This window comes from Pithys albifrons, chromosome 16 (genome assembly GCF_047495875.1).
Source record: "Pithys albifrons albifrons isolate INPA30051 chromosome 16, PitAlb_v1, whole genome shotgun sequence".
In the NCBI taxonomy this organism is placed as follows: domain Eukaryota; kingdom Metazoa; phylum Chordata; class Aves; order Passeriformes; family Thamnophilidae; genus Pithys; species Pithys albifrons.
The window spans coordinates 14768729-14777762 of record NC_092473.1 but is presented as its reverse complement, the minus strand read 5'-3'; the positions used below and the strand labels follow the sequence as shown (position 1 = coordinate 14777762).

Genomic DNA, 9034 nt, shown 5'->3' with positions numbered 1-9034 from the left:
CATTCCTGAAAGCTTTGTGGAGAGAGGGCAGCAGGTTGCACTGAGGGCAGGGCTCGAGGGAGGCAAAGGAGCTGGGTAAAGGGCTCTCAGGTTGTAGATTCCATAATAATAGTCCTGTAATAGGAGAAGCCCTGATTATTGCTGTTACAAATCGGTGCACACACAAGAAAGGGCTCAGGTTCATGGTAGGGGAGGAGTTATTACTAATGAAAAGATGTAATGACAAAGGAGAGGTCATGGACTGAGTCATCACCTGAGCTGACTCTCCAGAAGGCTGCTCAGATACTGGCTGGGTAGGGCAGGAACATGAACCCCACTGGTATAAACCCCAAAAACCTTCCAAAAATAACAATAGTAAAATAAAAGCAGGAAGGTGAGTGGTGTGGTTCAAACAAAGAAGGAAGATGGAGGCCAGCAGATGCTGAGCAACCTACCTGCAATGGTGTAGAGCCCTGTGACCACCAGCATCAGGATGGTGGAGAGGTAGAGGTCCCAGCCCAGGCAGACTTGCACAAAGAGGGCCCCCGAGTACAGGTCTGTCTGTGCATGGAAGAAAAAACAGGGAGGCTGGGACAGGTGACATCCACCACCCAAGGGCTTTTGAAACAGCAGGGGAACAGTCACCTCTGTGGGTTCAGTGAGGGCATGGAACCCTGGAATGGTGTGGGTTGGAAGGGATCTTAAAAGCTCATCTCTTCCTTCCACTATCCCAGGTTGCTCCAAGCCCTGTCCAACCTGGCCTTGGACAATTCTAGGGATGGGGCAGCCACAGCTGCTCTGCCCAACCTGTGCCAGGGCCTGCCCACCCCCACAGGGAAGGATTTCTCCCTAATATCCAATCTCTCCTTGAGTTTAAAACCATTTTCCCTGGCCCTACCATGATCTGCCTGTATAAAATGTCATTCTCCCTCTTTTTTATAAGCCACTCTAAGCACTGGAAGGCCACAATGGGGTATCCATGGAGCCTTCTCTGACATCATACAGCACATGCCAGGAGGACACTCCTGAAGGGTCCCAGGTGAGTGGCCGTGTCACTGCTGTAGGTGGGTGTCCCAGGCCACCTTTCCCCAGCCCCAGAGGAGCAGAGCAGGCAGCTCCAGCCATCATTGTACACACATGGGAGTTGTCATGGCTTGGTGGGAATGACGTGCAAAGCAGAGACTTGAAGCTGGGGCACCCCCTCCAACAAAAGCAGCGACGCTGTGCAAGGACAGGACAAGGTGCAATGGCAGTGCCACCACCACGTCTCCACCCACAGCTGAGCTCAGCCATCCCCAGCTCTCAGCTGGGGCATCTTCTCAAAAACCTTGTTTGGAGAAGGGAGTGAGGCCAGAAGGGGCAGGAAGAGGCAAGACAAGCTGACTCCACACCCTCGCCTGAAGCCACGACGGGTTCCCACAGCCAAGACATCAGCTCTGATTTGACATCTCTCTTCACACACCTCCCAAAAACCATCGCCCAGCAGCAGGACTGTCTTGCCCAGTCATGTGGGAGCAGTTTCTTGGGATTAGTAAGGTGTAGGACTGATGTTATTTCCCATATCACACCTCCTCACCCCAACTCTGCCCTCCCTCCTCCCTGCACTGCTCCAGGACACTCCCACACAGGAGCTGAGGACCATCCTCAGGTGATGGAGAGGGGCCATGCAATGGAAAAGCCAAGATGTGTGTTGGCTCCACTGGCCCAAACCCCAGTAGGTGAGCACACGTCCAACTTCCATACAAAGCCATTCCCCAGCAGGTGAGCCCACACTGTCAGACATAACCTGGATTAAACCAACTCAAACCAACCAGAAGAGCACTTACACCATGATCTTGAGGATCCTAATTCAGGAACTCTTCCAGAACTTCTGAACCAGGCCTTAGACCACAGTCATGCCTGGCATTCCCAAGGGAGGTACTACGTGTCCTCATCTGCACCTGGGATTGGCCATGTGTCTGAAAGAGTCTTTGTCAGCACCAAGAGGGAATTCAGCCCTGGAATGACCTCTTGAAGAGGAACTAATCATGGACAACTATGCCATAATCTCTACCAGTGGCTCCTTGATGCCTTTCCATCACAAGTGCAATCCAAACACAGCTTGATACCACCAGGAAACCCTAGAAAACAACAACTAAACCATTCACACAGTGAAAGCTTCAGCAACAAGGCAGAAAACCTCAACCAGGGGCCCTCAGCCACCTCCTCCCAACACAGACTGAAATGGGAACCCAAAATATTTCAAGCCTTCCTAGCACAGTGCCAGCCCAGAATCCTTGGTGTCTTCCAGAGCTTCCTCTGTCTCTTGGAGGGATCCATCACTTGTCACATCAGCACCAGCCAGGAAGTTTTCCTCCCCTGTGACTCCCTGGTTCTCCAGCAACCCTTCCCCACAGCCCAGCTGGAAGATTCAGCCCTGGACAAGATATTTCATAATTACTTCTCCTGGCTTTCTCAATGCTTAATCATTTTTGCAGTCGTCTGCAAATGAGTCGAAGCCTTTGCTATGAGGAAGCAGAGGAATCTCCACCTCCCTTCCTGGCAATTCTGCAAGGGTGGGAAAAAAGAAAAGCACATGTGACCGAGTTGTTAATAAGACATCCCAAATACAAAAACAAGCTAATTAAAACTAGGCATGACCTATTCATAAAATAAGTCCTTTCAACCTTAAAAGGAGGGGAGAAGCCTTTGAAGTCAGGCTGCATAATCCAGAGAGATCCCTGCCTCCACCACTGACCTCACTTGGAAACTCTTTCTTACCCAACGTTGTTAATACCTTCCCAATGAAAACTGGCTTTGGAGACAGCTTGGGATTAACAATTGATGAAGCCTTGGTAGAACGAGTTACCCGGGTGCAGAGGAGTCTCCAGGGGCCCTTCACCAGGGCTGGGACACCTGTGAAACTCCTCACCTGTTTCTAGACAGGGGGATGCCACCTCTCAGCAGGATTTTGGGCAGCCCTGCTGCACCCTGCCATGAAATGTGGAAAGCTGGGGTGCACCAAAGGGCGAATTCCAGGAAAGGAAGGACTGTCACTCCATGTGCTCCAAAAGAAGGGCCAAGGGAGCAGCACCAATGCCGTGTCTCAGCTCAGGCATGGAGCAGAAATCCATCCACAAAGAAACGTCTGCAGGGAGAGGAGGCAGGAAAAGCCCAGCTAATCCTGGGCTTTGAGGCAGCCCCCAGCAAGGACCAAAGGAAATTCCCCCAGGAGACAGCCCTGCCTAATTGTTCCAAACTTCACACTCTGCTCCCACACTCCCCACTGCGGCCACCACCGGGGACAGGGACATGGGGACACTGGGCCAGTTTGGCAACGCCCGCCCGTGTATCTGCAGACATTCATCCCAACCCACTGCTGGAACCAGCCATTGTCTGTGGGATTTACTGTGAATGGAGCCAGATGCCAAGATAATCCCCTTATTAGGCTGATTCCTCTTCTGTTGCATCCTGCCTGACTCAGAGATCAGAGAAAGCTCAGCAGACCAAGGAAACTACAGCACTGGCTGAGGAAAGGCCCAGGAAGAGGAGTCTGGGAGTGTCCACCAGGCTCCAAACAGAAGGTTGTGCTGAGAAGGGCCCAGAGAACCGCAGAGGTTCCCATTGGGGCAGGCACTGCCCAGGGGTCATCTACAGGGTCATCTGGTGTTAGGCAAGGAGTGACACCACAAGCATTTCTCAAGCTAAGAATGAGTTTATAGGACATCCATATCCATCCCCCTGGTCAAAGCCATGGAGAGACTGGAAACCAAAGGGACCATGGCATGGTAGGGCACCATCCGGTAAGAGAAGAGAGGATGTGGGTGGTGTTCTAGAAAGAGACTCACAGACAACCTCAAACCAGCCACGATCTCTTCTCCAGAGCAGCAAGAACAAACTACCCCAGCAGAAATCCTACCCCAGCTTCCAACCTTCCCTCTTAAACAGCAGCAGGAATGTGTGTGAATCCCACAGATTCCCTGCAGATCACAGAATCAGGGAACAGCACCACAGACAAACATGCTCCAGCATCTTCCCCAGGCTCCTCCTGGGTCTTTTCCTGGGAGCAGGGGAGAGATGTGACACAGGAGGGGAGTGAGTGGAACAGTTCATTGGACATAAGTGGAATAAGGGAATGATCAGAGCGTCACTGCCCAGACTTGCAAACTGAGCTGGTGCTCCAGGAGCCACTAAGATGATTCCAGGAATAATGCTGTAGGATTTTCAACTGCATGCATGATTAGGATATAAAGAATATCAGTTTTATGGGAAGAATGTTCTCCAGCAGGACAGGGCATGGTTCTGTGGGGGGAAATACAGGTGGCAGCTGCTCCAACAGAGTCACTGATGTCACCTCTGCCAGTCTGTAAATGGGAAGGGCTGCTGCCCCTGAACCTGCCTGTTAAACCCAAAGCACAGTGCCTTTCCCACGGTCAGAGGGCAGCTTGGGAAGGAGAGAGGATCTCCTGGTACCGGGGACATCCCCTCAGCAGCGCCGGGCTCTGCCCGAGGCAGGTGCAGCCCCTCCCTTAGCACTGAGTGCTGCTGGATGTGCACAGCGAGTCCTGTTTCTGGGCTACTCCATCCCACACACCCCTCGGAGGGAGACCCAGAGGATCCCCCCACAGCTCAGCCCGGGGCCTGGGGCTGCAGAAACGCCTTGCAGAGAGGGATGCTGCACCCAGCCAGGCTGATGGAGCTGGCAAATGCAGAGGCAGGCGCTGAGCGCCTCGTCGTGGGGAGACACACACCAGCAGTGCCCCTCCTGCCTGGCACAGCCTCTGCTCGCAGCAGCCTCATGCAAAAGCACTTCTCTTGCAGCCAGACACCTGCAAAAGCACTTTTGTTTTAGCCCCAGCAGAGCCCGGGTCGGATCCACCTGCTCCATCAGAGCAGGATTGCTGCCTCCGGCAGGTTTTCTCTCCAGAGTTTCCGAGCTGTTTGCTCTTGATCTCTGTCTCGCTGTCTCCAGCCCCCCAGGGCTGTCTGTGCCCGGCTCTCTCCTGCTTGCCCTAGACCTGGTATCACAGGCTCTTTAGCTGTTTTACCTCGGATAAACTCTTCCCATGGTTACCAGCGTGAGTGGAGGCTGCACACAGGGAGTTGTGAACGAGGTCAAAATGAGGGAAAAACATCCCTGTGGAAAAGTGCCTGGAAATCAGGCACTCTCTGTACAGGCTTGAATATCTTACAGCTGCAGCGAGGCAACCCACCCACGCTCCCTAAAGCAACGAATGCATTCCCAGCTCAGTCCCTGGCTCTGCTGGATCCCTCGAGGATGCTGGAAAGCATCACTGCCATAGCATGGAGACAAACCCAGCCCATGCAGCCCAACCTCTGAGCACAATTCACCCTCAATCGCTGCCACAAGGCAGGTTTGGGAATCCTGTCATGCCCCATCTGGGCCACACGGACATCACTGCTGGACTTACCCCTGAACTCATGGGGTGTCACAGACAGCACCTGCCCACAAATTCCTGCTTGTTGTCCCACTCCCTCCTGGAGCATCCTGCAGCAGCTGCTCTCCCCTGATTTGGCTACACAAGGTTTGAGCCCCAAAATAACATTTTGAGAGCTTAATCAGTTGTGGATTTGTGACGAAGTCAAGGGGGAGCTACTCACTGAGATTTTGGTGAAGATGGAGAGCAGGAGTGACAGGCTGGAGAGGTACATCCGGATCCTCTGCCCCCCAAACCTCCTCTGCAGGTACTCGGGCATGGTGACAATCTGCCAGGGGAGAGAGAGAGACAGAGAGAGGTCACTGCCCTGTCCAGGGCCCGTCCCCCAGGGATGGGACATGGGGACAGTGGTGTTCCCAGAGCAGGACACAGCAGTGTCACAGTGGTGACAGTCCTCCTGGGGACAGGGGACCTGTCCAGGGCCACACTGCCCACAGCAGGCTCAGGGCAGCTGTACATACCCCAGATGAGATGTAGACTGGCACAAACACCCAGGCGAGTGCCAGGAGAGTGTAAGTTGCCTGTTGAGAAGGAGGAACATGGCACAGCCAGGAAAAACATGGAGCCTGCTCCAGCTCAACACTAACTGCAGTCCTAAACTCTGTCCCTGCTCCTGACCCAGCCCTGGCTCACCCTTGAGGGCACATTTACACCCACAAATGGCTTCAGACCACAGGCATGGGGTCATGGTGGAGACCCCCAGCCAGCAGCAACCTGCTCCCCTCAGCCCTTCAGCTCCTGACCAGACATTTCCCACCAACTCCTTGAGCACCACACAAGCCAAATGCCTTTTTTTTTTTTTGCTGCACAGTCCAAGGACTTTGGATGCAACGTGGGGAGAAGCAGGGAATGGGTGACCTATTCATTCATCTCCCTGTCAGGGTCTGCAGGGGCTGGATTAGGAAGTTGGGTCCGAAATGTCCTTTTCCCTGAGGACATGGAGTTGAGCTGACACCAGACTAGCACCAGACAGGAGCTGGAGAAGCTGAGTTAGCAGGGTTGTGTTAATTACCCCCTGCCCGGCTCTTCCCAAACCTTTCTAGACAGTGCTGTGAAATGGGCCATCTGCTGCGACAAGCTCATTTCCTTAATGACACGACACATTTCTTACATTCCACTCGAAGCCGGCGACAGCGATTCCCCCCGCGGCGCCGGTCCCGGCCAGGCCGATGAAGAGCCCGGAGCCTTCGCTGCTGGCAAAGAGTGAGGCACCGATCTGTGGGAACAGAGCAGGGGCTGCAGGTGCTCCCAGGGGGGGTCCAAACGCCGGGTCCCCACAGCTCAGCACGGACCAGCTTTGGTTCTTCCCCATCAGCACAGCCCTGAGGGGATAACTCAGGAAAAGGAGGTGGAAAACTCCCTGTCACTTCTGAAACAAAGAGCCCCCATGTGGAATTTTCTTTTTTGTAAGAAAAACCCTTAACAGGTAAAATCCAAGTAGCTGTGGGTTCCTAGGAATCAGCACTCCCTTTATCCAGCTCGTCTGGATGCCCCCAGTGGGTTTGGGATGGAGTTTTTTGTCTTCAGGAGGATGAGAAAGAGCCACGTGTTGCTGCATTTGCCACAGTGGCCACTCACTCAGTGCAAGGAGACAGTGCCAGACATGGGAAGGACCTACAGCCAGTTTGTCAAGATTGTACCAAAATAAGAAGGAAAAACAAAGCTTGGGACACCCCTGATTTTTTTGAGTCACTGGGAGCACGCAGGGATGGTGGAGATGGATGTTTGACTCCAAGCATCCCTCCCCAAGTTCAGAGAAGCCCAGGAGGAGGCCCAACAAGCCAAGTGGGCTCCAGCATCCTTCGTGCAATGAGGAGGGAAATGCAGCTCCAAGGACACAAATCCTGGCGGGAGGAGGTGGACAGGGTGGGGGAAAGTGGGCAGTGAAGAAAGCAGAGAGGGGAATTGGTGGGAGGGACAGTGGTGCAGGATGTCCCCATGCCCAGGGTGCCACCAGAGGGACAGAGGTCTCTACTTACTGGCCACCAGGCCATGTCTCTGCCAGCAAGGAAATAGCCACTGACCGTGTTCCTGTTCACCCTGCAGGAAGACTGGGAGGAGGAAAGATCAGCACAGAGCACTCTCTCCCTAAAACCCAGACAAGACACCAAGGCCCAAGTCTCCCAGACGAAGCCAAGAGACAGGAGACTCGATAATTAATGGGAGCTCTGCAACTCCAGCTTAATTACACGAAAGAGTGGCTGCACCCCGGGAAGTCACAGCCATGAATAGCAAAGGAAGCACCCGGAGAGGGGGAAGCACTGAGGATGTGCCTGTCCTGTGCCATCCTGAGCAGACAGATTGGCTAATAGGGCCCAGCTTTGGCCAGGATTCTTCTGCAAGGCAGAATAAATGGGTTTGGAGAGTCTTTGTCAGCAACTGCTGTAGCTGAGGGTTGTTCTGTTATCAGGGCACCTGGCCCAACACCTTCTAATAGACAAGGGGCAGAGCTGCTCACAGAGCCCAAGGGAGAGGTTTGTGCCATGGCTGATTCCAGCTTGTTCCCAGGCTATAGGAGCCTTGCTATAGGGGCTGGAAGGGACAGAGAGTTTGTACAAAACAGAGCAAATCACAGAATCCCTGAATGGTTTGGATTGGAAGGGACTTTCAAGAACATCTCATTCCAAATCCCTGCATCTTCCACTAGTCCAGGTTGCTCCAAGCCCCATCCACCCTGGACACTTCCAGGGATGGGACAGCCACAGCTTAGCTGGGCAACATCACCACCCTCACAGGGAAGAATTTCTTCCCAATATCCCATCTAACCCTGCCCTCTGGCAGTGGGAAGCCATTCCCCCTTGCCTGAAGTCCCTCTCCAGCTCTCTTGGAGCTTCTTTAGGCACTGGAAGGGGCTCTAAAGTTTCCCCAGAGCCTTCCCTTCCCCAGGTGAACACCCCCAGCTCTCTCAGCCTCTCTCCTCACAGCACAACACACAAAATACATAAGTGAAAACTACAGGAAAATAATAGAGACTTTCACAGAAAAGCCAGCCCTGAAAAGACCCCAAAGCTATTCAAACAAGAAAGCAGAAAGGAACAAGGGAAAAGACTCTTACCCATATTCCCACACCAACGTTTAAGGCAAAATAAGCCACTACAACAACAAGGTCAGCAACACTGAACTGCTGTGAGGGGGTAACAGTTCCAGCAGTGGAATTGCCCTCCATCATCCCTCTGCCTCCTTCTTCATCCTCGGCCTCACAGGACAGTCACTCAATCAGTAACTCATTAGCAGCTTGAGGGCATTTATCATTAAACAATCTGGCAGCAGGAACTGCACTTCCAAAGGCCCCTGGGTGGGCAGCCCGGCCCTCGCTGCCTCCTGCCCCACCACCCCCAGGGAGCTGAAACACCTCGAATTTGGTGCCTCACAAATGAGCAGGTATGAGAAATGTCTGAGGGATGTCACATGTGCTTCACTCCCTTTCCACCACTCCAATACCATGAAAAGCCAAAGGACAAGCAAGCCAGCCCCATGGATGTAATTTGTTTCCAAACTCTTGAGCCCTCATTGATATCACAACTGCATTGTGTGAAACAAGGCAAGTTTGGGGGTTTTCCACGTGTTAAAGGAACCATCAAACACAAGAGTTGGGTGAACACTCGAGGTGGAGCCTC

The 9034-nt window shown here is 53.2% G+C and overlaps 1 protein-coding gene across 5 annotated transcripts in view; it reads right to left on the bottom strand.

Moving 5' to 3' along the window:
* The window catches only part of SLC5A10 (solute carrier family 5 member 10), a 39415-nt gene extending 30808 nt beyond the window's left edge, over positions 1-8607 (bottom strand). For 2 of the 5 annotated variants that reach the window (XM_071571552.1, XM_071571555.1), the window contains exons 1-5: positions 8473-8558; positions 7397-7468; positions 6529-6633; positions 5879-5938; positions 5581-5685 (exon numbers count right to left, since the gene is read on the bottom strand). In XM_071571552.1, coding sequence (XP_071427653.1) covers positions 5581-5685; positions 5879-5938; positions 6529-6633; positions 7397-7468; positions 8473-8476 — 346 coding nt within the window. In that variant the 5' untranslated portion in view covers positions 8477-8558. Of the gene's footprint in view, positions 1-434; positions 541-5580; positions 5686-5878; positions 5939-6528; positions 6634-7396; positions 7469-8472 lie in introns of all 5 variants that reach the window. The other 3 variants (XM_071571550.1, XM_071571551.1, XM_071571554.1) reach the window with 3 other exon arrangements.
* Positions 8608-9034: the final 427 nt, after the last annotated feature.